Here is a 24,899-nt window from a genome sequence, read left to right on the forward strand (position 1 = left end):
GTTTTCATAACGTGTGGGTTTACATTATGGTTTAACAGCCTACTCATGTTTCCATAACGTGTGGTTTTACATCATGGTTTAACAGCCTAGTCATGTTTCCATAACGTGTGGTTTTACATCATGGTTTAACAGCCTTGTCATGTTTCCATAACGTGTGGTTTTACATCATGGTTTAACAGCCTTGTCATGTTTCCATAACGTGTGGTTTTACATCATGGTTTAACAGCCTACTCATGTTTCCATAGTGTGTGGTTTTACATCATGGTTTAACAGCCTAGTCATGTTTCCATAACGTGTGTTTTTACATCATAGTTTAACAACCTACTCATGTTTCCATAACGTGTGGTTTTACATCATGGTTTAACAGCCTTGTCATGTTTCCATAACGTGTGGTTTTACATCATGGTTTAACAGCCTACTCATGTTTCCATAACGTGTGGTTTTACATCGTGGTTTAACAGCCTACTCATGTTTCCATAACGTGTGGTTTTACATCATGGTTTAACAGCCTAGTCATGTTTCCATAACGTGTGGTTTTACAGGGGCGAGGTGAAATGGAGTGTTACGTTGTGTTAGTGTGCTTACATTACGGCAAGTATGTATGTCTGCTTTTCAAGTGAAAAGTTGGTTGGTCTGTTGTTTAAAGCCAGTTGTTTAAAGCCACACTAAGCAGTATTACAGCTATAAGAAGGAGATCTGTAAGTAATCGTATCGGGACCAGGCGATGCAATAATCAGCCAAGTTCCGTTAGTCGCCTATCACGAAAAGCATGGATTCATGAAGACCAATTTTAACCCGGATCAGGGTACAGATGAAAAGTAGTTTTGCTTACAACACCAGATATCATGCCGCAAATTACAATCGATATCCCACAGTAAGGCTCCTCTGAGCCGACTAGTTCCTATATAACCCACTTAACACTGTGCTCCTTCCACGGAAACATCAAGTTCCATTTCCTGTTGTGGCACGACCAGTCGATCGAACCACCTTACCCTACCAAGGTAGACGATGTCACCATCAGTTAGACCGTGGGGATCTTAATGAGCAGCCTACAGCTTTATCAGTTTGCAAGATGCGTCTACATCTACAAGTCGAAGATGTGACGTCACAACATTCTGACCTCATACAGTGAGAGGAGATACCATAAAAATTACACGATTCTAAAATGTTTTCATCAGTGATCATATTTTGATATTTCCCTTAATTCGACACTAACGGTCTGGATTCATTGCATCAGAATATGTTGTATCGCTAGCCAGAAATGTTTGGTATGATATCTCCTACTTAAGCAATGTTATGGTTAATACATAGGTTGTGGGTTTAGATCTATGGCCTAGAGTTGAGTTACTTGTAAAATTGCTGGCAAGAAATACACATGACTTTCTCCCTCAAACGCCAACAGTAAAGCTACCTAAATTGATTCAATTGTTACAAGTCGTTTTTACAAGTAGTCACAATGGAGCCGTCGTGACGTCATATTATACGTCTCAACAAAGTAAAGGAACATTCAGTTACTCTGTACTGCTATGATTACTTTGCTCTACTTCAGCTCTTTGAACAACTTAAGTACTAACCTTCGTTCGAGGAGTATATTCATTTCACTCGAAAGGGGGGTCCAAACAACCTCTTGTGTGTCTTAAATTATACGTTGACTGAAGAGGTTGGGGTGATCTAACAAAACGTGTGTCACCATGGCAACCACGTGTTTGGTACTCAAGCTATCGGTCACTTGTTTATGTGATGAGCGGCCTCCGTGCTGCTGTTGCGTTTCCTGGCAGCTCCCTCTCCTGTTCAACATTGTTTAGGGAGGGGACTAGGGGCGTGGTTATGGTTGAGTGGGTATGCAACACACAACATAATATAAGGAGCAGTGGGGTGGCCTAATAGTTAAAGCCCTAATAGTTAAAGCCCTAATACTTAAAGCGCTAATAGTTAAAGCCCTAATAGTTAAAGTGCTAATAGTTAAAGCGCTAATAGTTAAAGCCCTAATAGTTAAAGCCCTAATACTTAAAGCGCTAATAGTTAAAGGCCTAATAGTTAAAGCCCTAATATTAATAGTTAAAGCCCTAATACTTAAAGCGCTAATAGTTAAAGGCCTAATAGTTAAAGCGTTAATAGTTAAAGCGCTAATAGATAAAGCGCTAATAGTTAAAACGCTAATAGTTAAAGCGCTAACTCATCACGCTGATGACCTGATTCGATTCGTAAAGCATTTTGGGTACAATGCCTAAAGCCCATTTCTAGAGTTCCAGTAGTCTTGTTGTTAACATTGCTTAACTTATTAACTCACTCTCTCACTCTCTAACGCCGTTCTCATTAACGTGTATTCTGTATTAAGCTATGAACCTCATTTGACGAAGACACTTAGCACCCGGGCGGTTGGGTAACCTAGTTAGTGGTTAAAGCGTTCGCCCGCCACACCGAAGACCCGGGTTCGATTCCCCAGGGTTCGATTCCCCGATTCGAAAGCCCATTTCTGGTGTCCCTCGCTGTGAATATTGCTGAAAGCGGATTATAACTAAACACACGTACTCATTCACACACTAAACACCATGGCAACACTCACGAAACAGCGTGCTAGCAGAGGGTGACAGACGGGCGAATCAGGGGGACCTAATGTTTCACTTTGTCCAGTGTTTCAGATATATTACTCTCAGTGGTTGAAATGTAACTGCAGTAACTGATAAAATCGACAAAACATTTGCATCGTCACAGGACTTCTCTGCTGAACGATTTCCATTCCAATCCGTCTTGAATACGTTGACTTGTCGCCAAGACGAGAACAAAGGGAGATAACCTCTGTATTATTGATTACAACCCAGTCGATCAATAGCCTTGGCTGAAATCTTTTTTCGTATCTTTTCAACAGTCATACTTTTGAATCACCCTATGTTATCTCGGTAACCGAGCTCGTTGACTTAGAACCAGACATCGTAAGCCCAACACGAAGGTAAGTTAGATCGGGTGGTGTATATCTCAGTGACTGCGCATCTCTTGCTCATATTGTCAGAGGTGAGAGCATTCTAGAAATAGCACCCTTCATCATCCATGCTGCTGACCTAGTTCAGACAGGCCGAGGGGTAATAAGGAACAGCGCCTACTGCCTAACACAATAAAACGGGCGCACAGGCATGGCATTGAGCCTTTCAGGTCAAAGGAGATACTACCGTGCTTGCCGATATACATTCGTTTTCTACAGAACGAGGTCTGCCCTCGCAAGCGTGAATGCATACCGACAACCATTACACACTGTAAGCTGAGAGGGCGATTTTAGCTTTTCTAGAGCAGCATTCCCATAATGGTAAGGCTTCATGTATTGGTATCGAACACCCTTTTTCGGCATGACGAGCGAGCGCAATAAGCATTAGGTCATTCACCCTATATTTATTGGAGTGGATGAGTGAGTATGATGTTGTGCCACTGAGTTTCAAACATTGTGCCGATGTGGGGAAGTGGGCTTGACGATCTAACGCTTTAACCTGCACAAGGCTAGCGCTACCCTTACGCCCCATAGTTTGTACTGGAAAGTGAAAAGACAGTCTTTAAATATTTGACCCAATGAAACTTGCTTAAAAATAATCTTCAAGCTGACGGTATCGTTCTTTGTGTACGTTTTTGTACATCACTCCAAATTTATTTATAAATAGTTCTATAAATATTTATAATCTGAGAAAAGTATAAGAAATCCAATAACTCGCTGAGTATCACAAAAAGCACTTTTCTATTTCCGAACTGACGCTGCCTACGCAAAGTAGAGCTCACTCCCAACACCCTTTTCCCCCTTTCCAACACCTGCCAGGATGCGCCGGTTATAGGTTAAAACCCGAGAAGATTCTGATTAGAATCATTCTTCAGTAACCAATGAGAGGCGACTAAAGGGATCGGGTGGTCAGGATCGCTGACTTGGTTATAACACGTGTCATCGTATCCCAGTTGCGTACATCGATGCCCAGGTTGTTGATCAATGAATTGTCTGGTCAAGACTCCATTATTTAGAGGTTATTTGTAGGTGTTCACTTGTAGGGATGTTCATGAATTCAGTTACGGACCCACACGATATTATACCGGTAGACTTTACAAAGGTGCGTTCTCACAGTGCGACTTGTCGTAACAACTAGTAGCATACGACTCGTGTAACAACAAAGATCGTGACGACGTTTTTATTTGTTAGTCTGTCTGAAAATGCAGAAAATCTCAGGGCTCCATTTCATTATATTTTTTTTTAACTATGAATTTTTTTCAGTAAAATATGTACATGTCAGAGACTACTTGTTAGTCTGGTTATTTGTGTAATGTTTAAGTCGCATACTACTGGTATATCGAGAGATTCGCACGTATGACTCGGCAACATGGAATCATCGATTGAGGAACAAACGCAAGCATCAGTAACGGTGATATGGAAAAATAAGAACAGAAAAAACCTAAATACGTCCATGTAACGTCTACACGTTTGAAAATATGTTTCTCCTAAAATATTCTACACGTGTGGAGTTCATATAGTTTTACACATGGAAGTTTCCCTAGCTATTGAAAAGTGCTCGTTGTGTTTCTGTAAAAGGATATTCAGTTCAAATTGCTAAAAGCGGCGTGAAACCACGAACACACATTCGTTGACCCATACGAAGTTACTGAATTTTGCGTTTTACTGTTTGTGGAGATGACAACGTAATTGGCTTACACGGTATGTTCACTGGCTGTTAATATAATATATGCGTCCATTACGAAAAAAATAACTCATGTTTATCCTTTTATGTCCTACACCATGCCATCTGACTTAATAATCATTCATACATATAATGAATTCAAACATTCCTCAAGCAATCATTATCACGTATTTATACCCATCTGTGTTCCTTCTGGAGCACAGTTGACTGTGGTCAGGAGGAGGCTTCACGTATTTATTCTTCTTTCAGAGTTGGCTCCTTTGCGACGAAGGACAATGTCCTGCACATGGCTCGACTGTACGGACAAGGGTGGCGAAAAGATCAGGGTCGAGCGTTTTGACGGCCTTCTGTTCCCGCCCAAACCCATCGACGTTACGTCGGAGAAACAGTGTCACGACATCCGGGACATGGAGGTCAGAGAGGACGATGTGTTTGTGTTGTCCTACCCCAAGTCAGGTAAAACATACCTTATAATTACTTAAGGTAACTTCATTGTCCCCAGGATCCTCATGTGACGTGAGTAAGATTTGGGGGACCCAGGGGGTACATCGACTCGTGGACAATTTGTTTTACCTGGATGAACACGAATTCGACTACGTTTTTAGAGCTTCCAATTATAAACCGATTGACTGGTTTGCTGTTGCAGAACTATTCGAAATTGTGCGATAACATGGTCAGCTTTTGTCTTCGGGGTGTCTGTCTGGAGTACCTATGATTAAGCAGCAAGAAATGATATAGAGAGCTCCAGATAAGATGCGTATTTGCGTATTTACTGAATAAAATCGCATTTACTCAATTAATTACAAATCTGGGAGTACAAAATATGCATAAGAATCCCTCAAAACCCAATAGGCCTATAATACCTTGCGTACCTTTCTCAGTCAACTAAATTGGCCTGCGTGTGATTCGTCGTGGCGCCCAAACTCTACAAAAGGTAATGGAAGGCGATACCTAATAACAGTATATATACATAATATTATACTATTATATAGTCGCAGCCACTGTCCTGGGTTTACTCTAACAGTCATATGACTTCCATGTTCAGTATTTAGAAATGGTTCCCAACTGTTTGGCAATATCACAATTATTAAAAACTTTTAGTCTGCTGATATACTTTTACATATATATATTAACCATATATATAATTAATTCCCCAATGACGATAAGAAAGTCTGTGTAAAAGTACTCATTTCTGTTAACTAGTGGGCAACTAGTATGCAAAATGCTAGTTACTCCTCACAAAATGCAATTACTCATACATAAACAGACATCGGAGTAAATACCCAATTGCTTGAAGTATTATCTGAAGCTCTGATGATATATGCCTAAGAGTCGTGTTGATATAAGGCTGATACCCTCTTTTGGCAGTTAGTAGAAATCGTTTCCAAATCGCCCTTGTCGCCTTGGGAATATTAGGGAAGGTTAAAGCGTGAGTTTAACTGGGTTGACAGGTGCGCTGTATACGATATAAAAATAACGTAGGGTAAGAAACGGGTTCTTTAATACTGATTACGATAAATGTTACAGTCAACAGGTATGCCAACATGGTGCTGACAGGTCGTGGAATGGTGTGTGATTGAATATATTACCTGATGGTGTGTTGTGTTTTATAAGGAAGATGAGTAGAATATGATTAAATAGTTACGTACCGATGTTGCAAGCAAGTATATAGGACAATGGGCTACCTTCAGATGAGAAGCGTAGAAACTACGGATCGCCACTATCCTAGTCTAGGTGAGGCGTATCTCCCTGCAAATGGAAACCGGTCAATAAGAAAGATACCTGTCCAAAGGGTATTTTTACTGTGTTAACAACCTGGGTTCGACAGGGTTATGTTTTGTTTCACTGTTACACCGAAAGGTTGCATCTATTGCAATAAAGAAGTTGTCTATCCATAAAGGTGTTCATCTTCATGATGCCAGCTTCTAAATGCCACGTAAAGACATAAAATCATATTAAATGGTTGACTACATATCTCTTTCTCTGGTGTATTTGTACAAAGGTGTATTTATAGTATTTATGTCTTGTTAACAGACACATTTGATTGCAAATCGCCCGCACAGAGATAACATATGGGCATTGAACGCAATGTACAATAATAAACTAGCGTCCAAAGGAAACGCCATCAAATATGTTTATGGTCTAAAACAAGACTGAAGCAAAATATGGTAACGCTACATTTTTATTGCAAAAAGCAACCATTCAGCAACAGCTTTTAATGGCTAACAAGCAGGAAAACGACGCAGCTCGTTATCTAATACCACATGAATGACACTGGGGTGCATTATCCAGTATTCGATCACCAAGGCAGGATCGATTGCGAGCTTTTACAACTTTGTGGGCAGCACATATTGTTCAATACCGAGTGTGGCCACCCCTAGCAGTGATGCAGGCCCGAACGCGGCGTCGAACTGACTCAGTCTTCTGACGTCTTTATTTGGGACCCAACGCATTTCCTTTTGCAGGGCAGCTGCCGAATCAATGGCTGATTTTGGCGTTTCCGAATATGACGTCCCAGTTATTTCCAAAGGTGCTCAATTGGGAACAGATCTTGATGAGCTGGAACTAACGTTCGTCAATAAAGTTCACTCTTCGCCAGTTTCGCTGCTGCCAGTGTCGCACGGTCATGGTTCATTTAAATCTGGCACGTCAACGTCATGCCCTTGAAAGGTCGATTGGCACGGGTGTGGCCATCACCCGTGACCTTGAATGCGGTGCCGTCTAGCCCCAGTCTGTGTGCTGACTGGATGTCCAGTGTTGTTGGTTTTTGATTACTTCACAGTGACGTCTCGGTTCCTCAGGTGAAACCAGTCCTTATTTTGGATAGTGACCGTTACTATACCACTCTTCGGCCTGTCTGCAGTACTGCCAGTCTGTCGTAGACGTGTGACAAGTTTTCCAACGGTGGATTTCCCACAGCCCATGGTCCTAACCACATGCTCGTGTGTCTGTTCCATCTGTAACACAGAGCTTGCTCTCTCCCTCTGCTCTGGTGTTAAACGAGGCATATTCCTGGTTGTCTGTCGATTGAAATGATGTAAGAGAATAAACCTGGTTAGATTTAATACCCTAATTTGAAAGCGTAACTTCGTGCACAGTTTCTGTTTTTCTCTATTTTCAAACAGACTGACAGTTATTTAGACAATTTGCAGTCGTGTTTGATGGCGTGTCTTTTAGTCGCTAGTTTAGAACTGAACCAATAATTGTACGCGATTTACAGTAATGTAGATGAACTAATATCGATTCCCTTTCTACTGAATCGAAACACTGCATATATCCAGGATCAAAACATACCAAACAAAGCCAAACAAACCCACGAAACAATGACATCAAACACCCTAGTGATGTAAGCACATAACACAGCTTTCTGATTAGCATCTAGATGGTAACAGGTTTTCATTTTGTATGATATATTTGTATGTTTAGTATGTTTTCATATCATCAATGAATTAACATGTATACATGCATACACTCTTTTTGCATGATATCTTTGTAACATATCATCTAAGCCGTTATCGTTCTTCCCTGACGATCTTATTTATACGCTGGAGCGCTCGATTCCAAACTGTCGAAAGTAGTGTCTTTTTTAGGGTTGACAAGTTCAAATTCCCAAATAAGGTTCATTTGTTTCCTAATTGATCAATTAGTTATCAAAGTTATGATAAGCCGGTTTGTTGTGTAGAGTTGGGTTCTCTGAAGGATCAAATGATCAAAACACGGAATTGTTTTCAATGGTTGTTATTCCCCTGAAGCCTCACAGAAGGCAACGATTCTTGTTGTGGTCTGAAACCGAGGCGCGCACAGCTGCTTCCGTTACGCTTTGCTCTATGTGATTTATTAGCATTTTGTTTGATGAAGAAGTGAACATTTAAGACCTCCGGACCATCATCCAATATTGACCAGACATTCCTTAATAAGAATGAAATTGAACAGTGTTCAGTGGCGTTTGAACCCAACCCTGTCTAGAGTTCACCCTTAGTTAGGTCCCTAGGGTGCGGCTGGTGCCTATACCGCCATAGCCCTACGGTTCACGTTGTTGAGTTCCTATGGCTTGTAAGTCGTAGGTTCACTCGAATTTCGGTTCGTCTAGACAAGATGCGAAGATTTTCGGGTTTTTTTTGCCTTAGGTTGTTTTGGGACATTGGCACACATCTGTATAGATCCGTTTACATAACTTTACTTCAGCAATCCGTAGAGGTCAAACTCGCTGACTTGCTTCACTCATGTGACCGTAATTGTCTGGTCCAGCCTCTACCATTTACACACAACCGTCATATAGCTAGTAACCCATGCTTATTGTATGAGGCGACAAACAGGGGCGGGTGGTCAGGCTCGCTGACATATGTCAGTCAATTGCGCTGATCGATGCTCATGCTGTTGATCACTGGTTTATCACTGACTATATTATTTACAAACCGCTGCCATATAGTTAGAATATTTCTGAGTAGTCGTAAAAGTAAACTCATTCCGATGTTGCTGAGTGCTGCGTTAAAAATTAAATAACTTGATACAACTGAAATAGTTTTGCAAGAGGGGTTAAACCGACACCACTCACTCACTGTTGCCTCCTTTGTTGTAGGAACACACTGGACATGGGAGGTTACACACATGCTGGTTACTCAAAGAGCTGAGTACCACAAAGAAAGAATGCCAGTCTTTGTCCTAGATATAACGAAGAAGGAGGACCTGGACGCAATGGCATCTCCCAGGGTGCTGGGTACTCACTTCCGCTTCCGGTATTTCCCTCAACAGGTGCTCAAGAAGGGAACGAAAGTTGTTATGGTTCATCGGAACCCCAAGGACGTGGCCGTGTCAACATACGGAATGTACACGGGGACAAGGACCATCGCCATGTACGACGGCAAGTGGGACGACTACTTCGACATGTGGCTGGAAGGAAACGGTAATGCACAAGACAAAAATGTTAACAGATGATATAATTAAGTCAGCCTAAGTAAACCAAGGCTCGTTATTATTCGTTACATTCGTTACATACATGAACAAACCCTAGTAGAAGGTCGCGTCAGGTAACCTTTGAGCGACCTATGACCGTTCAGTCAAACGTTAAACGGCCGAAATGATTTAATCAATAAGACAGCGGTTACTATTTAGGTTTGGGCGGGACTTACAAAACGGTCTCTTGGATTTTCCCTTCCATTGGCGTTGACTCTGATCTCTCAGTAAACGAAAATGCGCTAAAACCACACCGATATTTAACCTGCAGTATGTGCAATTAGGAGTTTCTATTGGCATGGTTACTATTCCTAAATATGACATCCTGGCATAATAACAAAATGTCTGACTGTTTATTCACTGTTGTGAATTATGAGTCCTCCACGATGCGATCATGCCGAAAATAGCATTCGGAATCGTTCGAGTTTTCAAACGGTGTGTGCGGATGTGAACTTTCGCGATTTAGTAAGCTGTGGTTTGATGGGTCAGTTGAAAGAGTTGCCTGACGCGAGCTTGTGTGTTAAACTCAGTATAAGCAATGCAACGAATAATACTGAGACTACGTTTACTAAGATTGATAATTAAGTAATGCCGATTTATCTTAAACAAATCTAAATTTTAATTTTGAATATTCTGGAATAAGATGTTCTTTGCACATGCTAAAATTCGCATGCCTAAACAGAGTTGGATGACTGAGTGAGTAGCGTCAGAAATCTCAAACAGCATCGCTTCGAGAAACACCAGACATGGGTCCTTCGTTTGAGCATTGTGGGGAATCTATCAGTTCCGCGTTCCGAGCGAATGCTTTAACTATTAGTCTACCTTAGCACCACCGTTCAAGCAGTGACTCTGGTATTATGGTCTCGTTCTAAGGCGTTGCATTTCGCTGTCGCTAGATACCTGCAGTCCTTGGTTCGAATCCCAGATTCTGGTGCACGTATTTTGGTTTGTCAACAACATTCCCGTGTTTATGGGTTTCAACAACTTGGTGACTACCTAAGTATGGATAACTATGGGATCTTTTAGCACAGTATGTCGACACGTATCGACACAAAGCACCGTTTATCCACTCACTTACTCGAGAATGTTAACTTTCTAGTCCCCTACAGCTCGTGGTTCGACTTTGAACTGGAATGGGAGAAAGAGCTGAGTGCACACCCGGAGATGAACGTGCACCACGTGCATTATGAAGATATGAAAAGGGTACAGTATAATACAGTATAAACTGAACTTAATGTCTCTGTTGTAAGTGTTCAGAAATTCATCAAAATATCAAACAAATGGGAGAAAGAGCTGCGTGCACACCCGGAGATGAACGTGCACCACGTGTATTATGAAGATATGAAAAGGGTACAGTATAAACTGAACTTAATGTCTCTGTTGTAAGTGTTCAGAAATTCAACAAAATATCAAACGAATATTGAATTAAGCAGACATCCCTTATTGCTTCAACAGCAACCTTGCATTCTTCGTGTCTTGTACCACACATCAGAATACCAACCGTCCTTAGACCAATTGTTTTCTGGATAACTACCAGGTCGCCTTTGTACAAAACCTCAACTCCACAACAGTCTGTGTTATGGTATGGCCTGTATATAAGTGTATGTCAGGATATTGGAGTTACGACCGAATTAGCCAAATGTTTTATTGTTCAACGGTTCCCTAATTCAGGTGGGAAACTAGTCAGTAGTATACTGAAACCGTATTAATCTGGACAGAACCGTCCATTGTAGAATCACTATGATCAGCAAAATTCTGGAATGTAGCATGTATTAATACTATGGTAACTTCTAATAAACTAATAATGCTTTGCTAATTACAGTCCCGTGAAGGTCCGGGTTACCCTTAGTCTTCAGCGAACCATGCTTGTCGTAAGAGACGACTAACAGGAACTACATGTCATCCTATCCAGTCTGAACAGGTTGATGCTCATGCTGTTAATCACTGGATTGCCTGGACCTGTTTCGATTATTTACATATCGCCGCCATGAAATATTGACGTGTGGCTTTAGACAACAAATAAACCTGATTAACGATGTTTCGCTGTGTTACTCCTATATACCATGCGGTCTGGTGTCTATATAGAGTGAGTGAGTTTAGTTTTACGCCGCACTCAGCAATATTCCAGCTATATGTCGGCGGCCTGTAAATAATCGAGTCTGGACCAGACAATCCAGTTATCAACTACATGATCATCGATCAGCGCAGTTGGGAACCGATGACGTGTCAACCAAGTCAGCGAGCCTGGCCACCCAATCCCGTTAGTAGCCTCTAACGCCTCTCCTTTTATGGCAAGCATGAGGTCCTGAAGGCCTTTTCGACCCCGGGACCTTCACGGGTCGTGTCTATATAGAACGCAGAAGTATAGTGGTATAATTAATGAGGTATTACCTTGTGACGGTGCTGCACGCCATTTCTTCATCTATCGCTCAGATATGTTTCTTTCAGTCTTCACATGAAATGTTTTCAGGACCCTGTGAAGAGTGTTAAAGGTATAGCCTCGTTCCTGGGTCGTGACGTCAGTGACGAGACATGCGCAGAAATCGCGGAGGCGTGTGGGTTCAACAAGCTCCGCCAAGCCTACAGCGAGTTCAAAGGAGAGAAGTTGAGAGGTGAATGGAAGAACGGCACGGGGATTTTCAGAAAAGGTGAAGAATAACTTTTACTGTATCATAGCTCCGTCCGATCCTGATAGCATTCTGACGTGTCGTTTTGACCTTCTGACCAACGTTGGCTGAACATCGTTGGCTGAATTCACCTTTTGTCTGTATCCATTTTAATCATTGTATTAGAAACCCACTCGGACACACACGGACAGACAGACACACACATGCACTTTGGAGAACGGTATCATAAGTCAATGAGTAAGCTTCAAAAGAAATTATAGAGCGGTGCAATGAGACTTGGCTCGGTTCGGCACGGCTCAAACACATACGCTCTCACACACTGTCGCTGATACTGACGCTCTCGCACGCACTTAAATATTCACACACATAGGCATATGACACAGTCTTATACAGCACTCCGCAGTATAGTGAAAACATGACTTCACACACACGTGTCAATACATCAGATCACAAATCCAGAACTATGTCTTGTGACTCCTACTGTCCAGACCATTCCGCAGATAGAACTACCATTTAGTTTTAGTGAATATCATTATACTGTATATCAAAGATGTAGCATTTTTCAAACGGCAGATTGGGGAACAGGTGGAGACGTGAAATAGGACTTGACGTCGTACTGAAGAATGTTTCACCAAAATGACAACGTGCGTGTGCGTATAGCTGCTTGTACTAGCCCAGACTTTGGCAGGTTTTGTAGTGCCAGCTCACTGAGATACCATGCCGCAGTTAAGCATGAATACCCCTCGCAGACACATTATGCTGACCAGTCCTTGTACCATATTTCAACGTCTCTAAGTATGACGCGTTCGGGCGGAGCTCTAGCCACAACACCACGGAGACTGTTACATTGAGGAACATGATGCGCTACGGATTTGTAGGTGTATATATAGTTACATACTTCATACGTTATACTTGTATTTTACAGGTGAAGTTGGTGACTGGAAGAACTGGTTCACTGTGGCCCAGAGTGAGAGGTTCGACCAGGAATACGCAGCCAGGATGGGAGACAGCAAGTGGACCTACACGTACACGATATAAACCCCCGTCGTTGATTGCCTATGATGAACTAGTCTCTATTAGCCATGATGGTGGTTCCCATGGAATGTCTCTCGCATTGTTTCTCAATCTGGAGATCCCCAAAACTGATTGTCACTTGAAGCGATATGACGTCACGTTGGCTATTGTTGCATCTTTACATATGGCGTCATAAATACATAATATTGCATCTTTCTTTTAATCAGAAACTGACATTTTTCATGTATGTTTAATTTTTTTTTCATTTTCATTCTTTGACAGTCCATCATCAGTTTTCTAGTCTTTTAGCTACTTCTAAGTTAGAGAACCAGTACCTAGTTTTTCTATACGATCTTACTCCTACAATAATGGTAAAGCTATTGCGAGGAAAGCGTAGAAAGTCGCGGCCTATTTTCGAGACATCAGTACGCATACTACATCTTTCGAAACTTGAGATATAGGACTATGTTCCCCTCGTGAATAAAAACAGGGTGTCGAGACCTACTAAATTCCTTATCGCAGTTCAGATAATCCGTATTTAAGCTCAGATATTCATTGGTCTTGAAGTTATCCACGATATGACAAATTGACCATTGATTAGAAATTCATTATTTTCATTAGAGTGTTTAGTCGGATTCATGTACTTTTGTTGTGCTGAATGTATTACATTTACTGTAACTGAAAGGCAGGGTGCACTTGATAGATTGTTGGAATATGGTAAATCAGTTTACCTCCAGTGATAATGCATCACAGTGGACGCCTTAAATCGTTCGGTACAAGAATTCTTTACCTCAACGCCACTATACAGCATTCAAGGAGATCAAGAAAACTCGTGATATTTTCATATGATCATAGTTGATTTAACGTTACTGGCGGATGTTGTAACACGCAATCTTACACTTGTGTCCATGTGTTACTTTCCTGCCTCATCGCATGGGCGCGCACACACGCTCACGCTCACACAAAGAAAACCTGGTGTTAGTGCCTTTGTGTCCATGCCCACGTACAATGTTAGCAGAGAAGATATTATATGGTCTATTATATACTGCTTGATGTTAGCTCTGTGTTTAACGTTGTTAATGCTATGGTCACCCGAGTCAGGTCTCGGTTGTTATTGTTGTGTAATGACTATTTATATGTATTGAAACTTAAGAATTTGGAGTCTTTGTGATATTACTGACTTCTATGTTAAGATTTATATATCATCCAAGTAAAGTTTTTTGAACTGGGTACAAACTATTTATGAATTTCAGAAAATACTTTCAATTAAATAGTCTGAAATCCACTATCTTTGAGAGGTGCTTTCCGGATTATAACCGCCAATTCGACATGGCGCCCCACATCTCCTTTATGAGACAATCGGAGTGAGTAAGTGAAGACTGTTAAATGTCAGCGACATTCCAAGCCCATACGGCTGTGTCTTTATTTTCTGGATCAGATAATCCAGTGACTGACATCATAAGAATGGATCTACAAAGTTCGGATACGATAGCAAGCAATCAAGTCAGCCTGAACACCCAATCCATTCAGTCGCCCACTGCAAATGGAGGGCCATGTTACAGGGGTGGTGTGGGGGCATGGTATCGTTCTTGTGAAAACTATGACTGCACTTCATCACAGAATAGTACCTGGCGCCCGTGACCATCCGAGTCACAACTTGGCTTTAAGAGGCGACTAACGGGATTGGTTAGTCAGCGTGTGGACTTGCTTGTCACATGGTTGTTAGAGTATGCCGTGTATATCGATTATCATTTTGTCAATCACTGCATTATCTGGTAATCGATTATTCACAGATCGTCATCAAATGGAATATTGCTGAGCGCGGCGTTGAAAAACAAATAGAAAGGCCATACTATTACCTCGCTCTTCATCATGTACCCAGGTAGTAGCACGCACACTAACATACTCTGAAACGCTCTCTGTTTCATAAAATATAATTAAATATGATTTGGAAAACATCTGGGTAAATGTGGATATATGTCAGTGAATGGCGATGTGTGACAAATATCAGTTATATCACCCGCAAACACTGCAAAATGTGTGTACCCTAGTCAGTAGGTGTTCAACCCAGACACATGCCGTTTCACAACTGACGCTTTATGGGGATTCCGTTCTCCCCGTGAAGGTGGGTGCTACTTTTCCCCTTAATCCAAAAGGAACCCAAATATCTAGATAGTAATTAAAAATACACCAAACTCAGTTCATATGTCGTGTTCAAACATTATAATTGTATAACGAACATTCCCATCTGTTGCCGTCATTCCAAAATGTCCGCACAAACTAAGGAGTCCTGGAAAAAAATCTGTCTGCCGAAAGCAATTAGACATGAAAATAGAATATTTGTTGACGACATTTGCCATTCTGACGAGCAACTTGACACCACTGACTGCTATGACAAATCATTGTTAATATTACTTTCAAAACATGTACGGACACTGAGTAATAAATAGATATAGGGATTCGTAAGTGAGAGTGTTTGCTTGTATGAAAGTTATGTGACTTGATCCACAAAAAAGTATAACTGTCACAAAAATAATCATGGCAATAATTTTATAAATTTGAACTACTTATGATTATAAATACGGATTTCATTACAACCGCCGTGTAAATTCAAATGTTTTCTAGTACAAACATTCAGCTGTAAATTCAGCAGCGAATCGTGCTTAACGCCGATTTGAAAATATTTGAGAGAGTGTTATGTTTTACGCGTAGGTCTCACTCAGCAACATTCCAGCTATATTGGCGTCCGTTTGCAAATAATCGAGTCTGGACCAGACAACCCAGTGATCAGCATCATGAGCTTGGATCTACGCCACTGGGATACGATGACATGTGTCAACCAAGTCAGCAAGTCTGACCACCCTAGTTGGCATTCTACAAGCATGGGTTACTGAAGATCCCAGTTGCTCACATATTTGAGATAGACCTTGGCGTGTCAGTTACTTGATGGAAGAAGCCTTAAATGACGGAACTGAGAGATGTTCTCTACACCAATAACAGACTAAGGGTATCTAAGGGGAGAATCTAGGAAAAAAAGGACGCCGGGACTCGGGGTTTCATGATTTTATGGCGTCTTTACTTCTTGGGTATCCCTGTCTTTTCCACCAGTCAACATATGTTGGTATAAGACATCTTCGAAATTCTAAATTTGTGTTTTTTAGTGTTTGAGACATATTTCACTTGGCTTTTAAATGAAAAACGGTGATGAATATGATTTGCAAGAATTACAGAAATTCAGAGATGAGACAAGGGGTTGGCCTTGTAGTTAAGAGACAGGGGACTGAAGCAAGGAATAATTGTATGTGTCTGTTCCTCATACACCAAGATAGGGTTTCATTATTCTTTGAGACGAGATGCCCATAATGTGCCTGGACATACGAGATGGGAATAACATAGGAATTACTATACTGAGTCAAAAAAGAAACTTCACAAAATGTATTTTTTTTTTATAAATAATGAATATTTTTTTCTCTGATGATACATCTATGTATTCGAAATGGGATGTCTATCTTTCGACTATAGAAAAACGTTAGCCAAATCCTCTCAAACCCATCCATTCGTCGTGCAAATGGCGATAGTGCCAAATCAGGTTTTGCACGTGCAGTCGATCATGTGATCTTCACATCGAAGTTGTCTTCATTTGCATGTGTTTGCATTGGCCTCAAGAAGTGACAAAAACAACGGTTCTAACGGTACTTTAAATGACACGATTGTCAAATGTGCAACGTGAACGTGCCGTTGGCATGTTGGAAGCAGGAAGATCAGTTATTCACGTCGCAAGTGCAATGGGATTCAGCTGTCGTACTACGTCTAGAACAAACAGGCACCACTTCTGATCGCCCAAGGTCGGGTCGTCCACGTGTGACGTCACGAGCAGAAGACTGTCAAATCGTCCTACGTCACTTACGTGACAGATTCCCGCTGGCTACATGAACCAGGGCTAAGATATTGAGAGGTCGACTGTCCTCACAGACCATTCGAAATCGGTTGTGGACTGCCAATCTCCATTCTCGACGTTGATATCGTTGGCCAATATTGATGCCGTTTCATCAACGTCAGCGTCTGCTGTGGGCCCAACGTCACCTCCAATGGACCCAGAGAGACTGGAATCGAGTCGTCTTCAACGATGAATCCAGGCTTACCCTCAGAGTCGCGGACGGTAGGCATAGAGTCTGGTGACGACGTCGTGAACGGTATGCCCAATGTTGTGAACAGGAAGTCGCCAGATTCGGGGACTGATGTTGCATGGTGTGTGGTGCTTTTTGTGGGAAGAATCGTTCCCAACTTCTGGTCATCCGTCGAGACCTCAGATTTGAGGCTTACGGCAAGTAAGTGCTCACCCTTAAACTCGTTCCTTTCACGGCGGCTCATGGCCCAGGTGTACAGTTCCAGCATACTGCGATGCTGACACGAAATTTCCTTCAAAACACTTGAATCAACGTCATGGATTGGCCATCGAGGTCTCATGACCTTAATCCAATTAAGCAATTTGGGATGCACTTGGGAGAAGGCTTCGTGGTCTTAGGAACAAACCTCAGAACTTGCAGGAACTTGGCGCTGCCTTGAAAGAGCAATGGCGCAGAATCCCCAACCACGTGTTCACAAGCAGTCGATGAGGGGACGGTGTTTGGCATTGGTGAATGCGCATGGTTCCATACATAATACTGAACTGACAAATTTCGAATTTTTATTCTTGTGACATTCTGTATACCCATATTTTGGAACGGCGGTGTACCCTAATTGAACTGATTGTGGCACTGCCATTGTATCGAGTACATCACACAGATCTCCGCAATGAAATAATAACTATTTAACCATCTTACCACCTCTTGTTCTTTTATAGTGCCCTGAAGAAAGAATGTGAAATTTCTTTTTTGACTCAGTATATAACAACTGACAAAGGCTACGATGCTTTCAAAGAAACCCGTCCATCAGCAGCGACATGATCTACTCAGCTCAGGTAAAAGTAAACATTAATGCCAGACACTTATCGGTCCATACGCCACATTATGTTGAGAATAGTTTCTCTTTGTTTTTGAGCTACGAGGAAGTACATATCATCTACCCAGCAATCTAATATTTCCACATTTTTTCCACAACGGACACTCGGACAAATAAGGTGTAGTTCGAGTTTTCCAGACGATTATTCAATATATTGATAACTCTCAGTTTCATAAAGAATACCGACAACAGATATGAAGTCAACCCTGCAGAGAGAAACGACTTATCCTATTTCTCTTATGACATAGTGTTGTCACGGTTTTATGTATATTTCTTTTTTCTCATGATCACATTTTTTTCATGAATAAACACAACGGTCATTTGTGACGTCTTATTTCATCGGCGTGCAATATAGCCACATTTTACACTCTCGAATCTGTAGATTTTAAAGTCAGTGATGACAGTACAAATAGACAAGAACAGAACATCAGTTTAATGCCCTAAAACTATAAAGTTTCGACAGAGACGTGGTGAATTCGACCACAGCAGCTTATCCATGAATTGCTTATTCATGAAGGAAATCCGTTGTATTTGACAAACAAAACATATAACCTTACAGTTGTAAGTCCCGCAAATAGAATTCGATCTTACCGGCGTGTAATATCAGTTACCTGTAAAGCTTTTTACACCTTATGGTACGTAAGAATGCCATTCCATTTGATCTTTCAACACTCAAAGGCCGTTAAACATTCAAGGGTGATGTCCTTCTCTGCCTCGGTGTTGTTTCAGTCCAACACGACACCGATATAGTACCAAGCCATTCCCTTGCTCAGGACTCCCGCTTGTTGCTCAATACTAAAGGGTGATGTCCTTCTCTCCCAAAATGTTGTTATAGTCAAACACCGCATCGATATAGTCCAAAGCCAGTTTTCCTGCCCAGGACTCCAACTTGTAGTTCTCCAGGAATCCACAATGACCTCCTTTCTCTGTCGTCGCCAACATCCAGTTGGGCCGATTGAAAAAATCATAGGGTATGTTACTGGCAACACAGATTGGATCGTCGATGCTATTAATACACAGTACTGGGGCAACAACTGCATTAGCATTGAGCATTGGGTCGTTTTTGAGCCACATGTCGTCAACGTCTTTGAATCCATGCATTTTGCAGTAAAGGTGGTCCTCCAGTTCTTCAATGGACTTTGACTTGTAAACAGCATCGACATCCACAACTGACTTGAGCATTTGTTCGTTCGGTTTAACCAAAGACGTTTTCAACAAGTGCAGTATCATTTTCTCATAGATAATGTTCATGCTCTCAAGTTTCGATAGATCAAATCCAGACCCAACGAATACAGAGGGCCCGATACACGACCGCCCAGCGTACTCTCCCAAATACTTACTAAGTAAACCCGCACCTGCGGAGTAACCAATGCCAGCCATGGCAGCCTTGGGGTACTTCTGGTGAACAGACTCCACACACTGCCGAAAGTCACTTGTTTCCCCGAAACACTGGAGCCGCGGCGTTGTGAGTAAAGTATCACTATGGCCGCGCCTGTTGAATACTGCTACTCTGAATTTCCTTACCGCAAGCTTACAAACTTTGATGATTTCCCCTTTTCCTCCCCCTACTCCAGGAACTAAAACCAACACGGGACTTGTGTCCGTGAGACACGCTTCATTGTCCAACCAGTCCAGAGAGACGACACCACCGTCTGGTAAAAGTATTTCTTCCCTCTTGAAGTCAGGTGTAGAGGGATTGATGGCACTCATAAACGTCTGCACGTGTCTGTTCCACAGACCCAAGGGTGGGGTATATGGTTCTTTAAGTCGTGGTACGTTATCTAGAATATACTGGTGGAGATCGGATTTGCCATAGTACAACTTTGGCAAAGACGTCGTACCACAGTATCTACAGTAGATGTACATGGCAATGCAGCTGATGCAGATCACTACAAATAACATCACGATAGAAAGAGATCCAAGTGAGGTCAGTTATATGGAGGAATATCTGTCTGGACGAAGGTCCGATGTCGACTGCCCAGCATGACTGTGTCCAGCATTTATATACTAACGGACACAATGGTGTTGGCGTCTGTGCTTAATTGGACTAAAAACGGTATACGGCGGTTATGACTACCAGCCTTGCCCACTGCAACAACATGCTGTCTTGCTAACAATGGGCATGGAGACAACAATGCCTTCATTTAACGTCAAGAATGGATGCACGATTGCGCAGTACCACTGCATCGTGCATTGTCCATTGTCCAATTTCAATACCAATTTACCAATAAAAACTGTAATTAAATGTAAAACATCGACAGTAAAAGAAAAATGAAACTGATAAAGGATGCTGAACGACCTTCAGTGCAGCACCATATTTATTAAACAATTTCATCATTTGGTATGAAACGAGAGAAACCGAGTTTGATAGTATTACCAAATCATTCTCGAGTGTGATCAATATGGCCTACACGGATAGGTTCTAAGTATTCTCTTTAGGGTGAGTGAGTGAGTTTAGTTTTGCTCCTCACTCAGCAACATTCCAGCTATATTGGCGGCCGTTTACAAATAATCGAGTCTGGACCAGACAACCCAGTGATCAGCATCATGAGCTTGGATCTACGCCACTGGGATACGATGACATGTGTCAACCAAGTCAGCAAGTCTGACCACCCTAGTTGGCATTCTACAAGCATGGGTAACTGAAGATCCCAGTTGCTCACATATTTGAGGTAGACCTTGGCGTGTCAGTTACTTGATGGAAGAAGCCTTAAGTGACGGAACTGAGAGATGTTCTCTACACCAATAACAGACTAAGGGTATCTAAGGGGAGAATCTAGGAAAAAAAGGACACTGGGACTCGGGGTTTCATGATTTTATGGCGTCTTTACTTCTTGGGTATCCCTGTCTTTTCCACCAGTCAACATATGTTGGTATAAGACATCTTCGAAATTCTAAATTTGTGTATTTTAGTATTTGACACATACTTCATTTGGCTTTTAAATGAAAAACGGTGATGAATATGATTTGCAAGAATTACAGAAATTCAGAGATGAGACAAGGGGTTGGCCTTGTAGTTTAAGAGACAGGGGATTGAAGCAAGGAATAATTGTATGTGTCTGTTCCTCATACACCAAGATAGGGTTTCATTATTCTTTGAGACGAGATGCCCATAATGTGCCTGGACATACGAGATGGGAATAACATAGGAATTACTATACTGAGTCAAAAAAAGAAACTTCACAAAATGTATTTTTTTTTTATAAATAATGAATATGTTTTTCTCTGATGATACATCTATGTATTCGAAATGGGATGTCTATCTTTCGACTATAGAAAAACGTTAGCCAAACCCTCTCAAACCCATCCATTCGTCGTGCAAATGGCGATAGTGCCAAATCAGGTTTTGCACGTGCAGTCGATCATGTGATCTTCACATCGAAGTTGTCTTCATTTGCATGTGTTTGAAAAGACACTTTTAAACAGCGGTTCTAACGGTACTTTAAATGACACGATTGTCAAATGTGCAACGTGAACGTGCCATTGGCATCAGTTCTTCACGTCACAAGAGCAATGGGATTCAGCCATCGTACTATGTATGACTTGTGAGGTTGTCTAGAACAAACTGGCACCACTTCTGATCGCCCAAGGTCGGGTCGTCCACGTGTGACGTCACGAGCAGGAGACTGTCAAATCGTCCTACGTCACTTACGTGACAGATTTCTTCTGGCTACCAGGGCTGAGATATTGAGAGGTCGACTGTCCTCACAGACCATTCGAAATCGGTTGCAGGCTGCCAGTCTCTATTCTCGACGTCCATATCATTGGCCAATATTGATGCCGTTTCATCAACGTCAACGTCTGCTGTGGGCCCAACGTCACCTCCAATGGACCCAGAGAGACTGGAATTGAGTCGTCTTCAACGATGAATCCAGGCTTACCCTCAGAGTCGCGGACGGTAGGCATAGAGTCTGGTGACGACGTCGTGAACGGTATGCCCAATGTTGTGAACAGGAAGTCGCCAGATTCGGGGACTGATGTTGCATGGTGTGTGGTGCTTTTTGTGGGAAGAACCGTTCACAACTTCTGGTCATCCGTCGAGACCTCAGAGTTGCCGCTTACAGCGACTAGGTGCTCACCCTTGAACTCGTTCCTTTCACGGCGGCTCATGGCCCAGGTGTACAGTTCCAGCATACTGCGATGTTGACACGAAAGTTCCTTCAAAACACTTGAATCAACGTCATAGACTGACCATCGAGGACTCCTGACCTTAATCCGTTACAGCACATTTGGGATGTACTTGGAAGAAGGCTTCGTGGTCTTAGGAACAAACCTCAGAATTTGCAGGAACTTGGCGCTGCCTTGAAAGAGCAATGGCGCAGAATCCCCAACCACGTGTTCACAAGCATCAAGCGGTCGATGAGGGGACTGTGTTTGGCATTGGTGAATGCGCATGGTTCCATACACAATATTGAACTGAGAAAATTCGAATTTTTATTCTTGTGGCATTCTGTATACCCATATTTTGGAACGGCGGTATACCCTAACTGAACTGATTGTGGCACTGTCATTGTATCGAGTACATCACACAGATCTCCGCAATGAAATAATAACTATTTAACCATCTTACCACCTCTTGTTCTTTTATAGTGCCCTGAAGAAAGAAAGTGATTTTTTTTGACTCTGTACATAACAACTGACAAAGGCTACGATGCTTTCAAAGACACCCGGGTACATCCGTCCATCATCAACGACACGAACTACTCAGCTCAGGTAAAACTAAACACTAATGCCAGACACTTATCAGTCCATACGCCACATTATGTTGAGAATAGTTTCTCTCTGTTTTTGAACTACGAGGAAGTACGCATCATCTACCCAGCAATAATATACTTCCATGATATTTTTTTCACAAGACACTCGGACAAACAAGGTGTAGTTCGAGTTTTCCAGACGATTATTCAATATATTGATAACTCTCAGTTTCATAAAGAATACCGACAACAGATATGAAGTCAACCCTGCAGAGAGAAACGACTTATCCTATTTCTCTTATGACATAGTGTTGTCACGGTTTTATGTATATTTCTTTTTTCTCATGATCACATTTTTTTCATGAATAAACACAACGGCCATTTGTGACGTCTTATTTCATCGGCGTGCAATATAGCCACATTTTACACTCTCGAATCTGTAGATTTTAAAGTCAGTGATGACAGTACAAATAGACAAGAACAGAACATCAATTTAATGCCCTAAAACTATAAAGTTTCGACAGAGACGTGGTGAATTCGACCACAGAATCAGTAGCTTATCCATGAATTGCTTATCCATTCCGTTGTATTTGAGAAACAAAACTTATAACCTTACAGTTGTAAGTCCCGCAAATAGAATTCGATCTTACCGGCGTGTAGTATCAGTTACCTGTAATGGGTTTTACACCTTATAGTATGTAAGAAAGCTTTTCCATTTGATCTTTCAACGCTCGAAGTCCGTTAAACATTCAAGGGTGATGTCCTTCTCTGCCTCGGTGTTGTTTCAGTTCAACACAACACCGATATAGAGCCAGGCCATTCCCTTGCTCAGGACTCTCGCTTGTTGGTCAACACTCAAGGGTGATGTCCTTCTCTTCCATAATGTTATTATAGTCAAACACCGCATCGATATAGTTCAAAAAGAGTTTTCCTGCCCAGGCCTCCAACTTGTAGTTCTCCAGGAATCCACAATGACCTCCTTTCTCCATCGTTAGCAATATTCCAGCTTTATGACAGCGGCCTGCAAGTAATCGAGTATGGACCAGACAATCCAGTGATCAACAGCATAAGCATCGATCTGCTTAAATAGGAACGGATGGCATGTGTCAACCAAGTCAGCAAAAGCCTGACCACACGATCTCGTTACTCGCCTCTTACAACAAACATAGTCGCCTTTTATGACAAACTTGGGTTGCTGACGGCCTATCCTATGCTGGACCTTCAAGGGTCAATCTCTTTATAACTCACCCACATTAATCAAGCGATATTCAATTTTCAAAGTTTATTCAATATAACGGCCGTAGGTCCAAGTACAAAGCTCAACAAGATCATGCTGTCCTAACATTGTGATGACATTTGTAGCCAGTCACGCGTTACGGTATGAATACATACTCTCACAGCATCGGTGAAATCATGGGATTTTCAATTGAAAGAAATTTGCTTCGAAAATAAAAACACAAGAGTACGTGTTATTTGAACAAACTAGCATTTTAATTTATACTCCGAACCTCAACAATTTTAATTACAATGCTGTTGAAATGATAGACATAGGCTCATTGGATAACCAATAACAGGGATTCCCTGCAATGCAGCGGAAAGTTGGGACCTTACTGTTATGTTACTGTCATTCCCCGAAGGCTGGGGAATGAAGTGTCAGTTTGCTTGTTCTATCCATCATAGAAAGTCACGTTAATCACTGAATTATTCACGGTACCTGCAAAAGATTGAACTCTGGGAACGTGAACATGAACCTGAGACATTTTATTGTTTGAACCTGATGGTGAGATACGACAATCGCCATTGAAGACTGGTGGTTTTCCTGCTCGTCAAGCTCCATGTGTTAGTTACTATCATCGTCGTTTGACCTGCTTAATATCTTGCTGATAGTTTCGTGTTGATCTTCAGTGATGTGTGAATAGATTTCAGTTACTTGTAATGGGTTTCAG

At 41.8% G+C, this 24,899-nt stretch overlaps 2 protein-coding genes across 2 annotated transcripts; one reads left to right on the forward strand and one right to left on the reverse strand.

Moving 5' to 3' along the window:
• Positions 1-2,820: 2,820 nt before the first annotated feature.
• Positions 2,821-14,543, forward strand: LOC137293873 (sulfotransferase 1C4-like). The gene is made up of 6 exons (XM_067824652.1): positions 2,821-2,950; positions 4,914-5,120; positions 9,244-9,567; positions 10,717-10,820; positions 12,088-12,265; positions 13,170-14,543. The coding sequence occupies exons 2-6, from the start codon at positions 4,940-4,942 to the stop codon at positions 13,280-13,282; spliced, it is 900 nt and encodes a 299-aa protein (XP_067680753.1). The 5' UTR covers positions 2,821-2,950; positions 4,914-4,939; the 3' UTR covers positions 13,283-14,543.
• Positions 14,544-18,723: 4,180 nt separating this feature from the next.
• LOC137293785 (phospholipase ABHD3-like) lies at positions 18,724-20,258 on the reverse strand. The gene has a single exon (XM_067824523.1). It carries the CDS (start codon positions 20,159-20,161, stop codon positions 19,055-19,057), a length of 1,107 nt encoding a protein of 368 aa, XP_067680624.1. The 5' UTR covers positions 20,162-20,258; the 3' UTR covers positions 18,724-19,054.
• Between the last annotated feature and the right edge of the window lie 4,641 nt (positions 20,259-24,899).

Source organism: Haliotis asinina, chromosome 1 (genome assembly GCF_037392515.1).
Source record: "Haliotis asinina isolate JCU_RB_2024 chromosome 1, JCU_Hal_asi_v2, whole genome shotgun sequence".
NCBI classification, from domain to species: Eukaryota; Metazoa; Mollusca; class Gastropoda; order Lepetellida; family Haliotidae; genus Haliotis; species Haliotis asinina.

Bases quoted from the DNA above. Each gene is read 5' to 3' on its own strand.
- LOC137293873 (XM_067824652.1), top strand. From the start codon at position 4,940: ATGTCCTGCACATGGCTCGACTGTACGGACAAGGGTGGCGAAAAGATC. The intron at 9,568-10,716 runs GTAATGCACAAG...TTAACTTTCTAG, and splicing joins CATGTGGCTGGAAGGAAACG to TCCCCTACAGCTCGTGGTTC. The intron at 12,266-13,169 runs GTGAAGAATAAC...TGTATTTTACAG, and splicing joins CACGGGGATTTTCAGAAAAG to GTGAAGTTGGTGACTGGAAG.
- LOC137293785 (XM_067824523.1), bottom strand. From the start codon at position 20,161: ATGTTATTTGTAGTGATCTGCATCAGCTGCATTGCCATGTACATCTAC.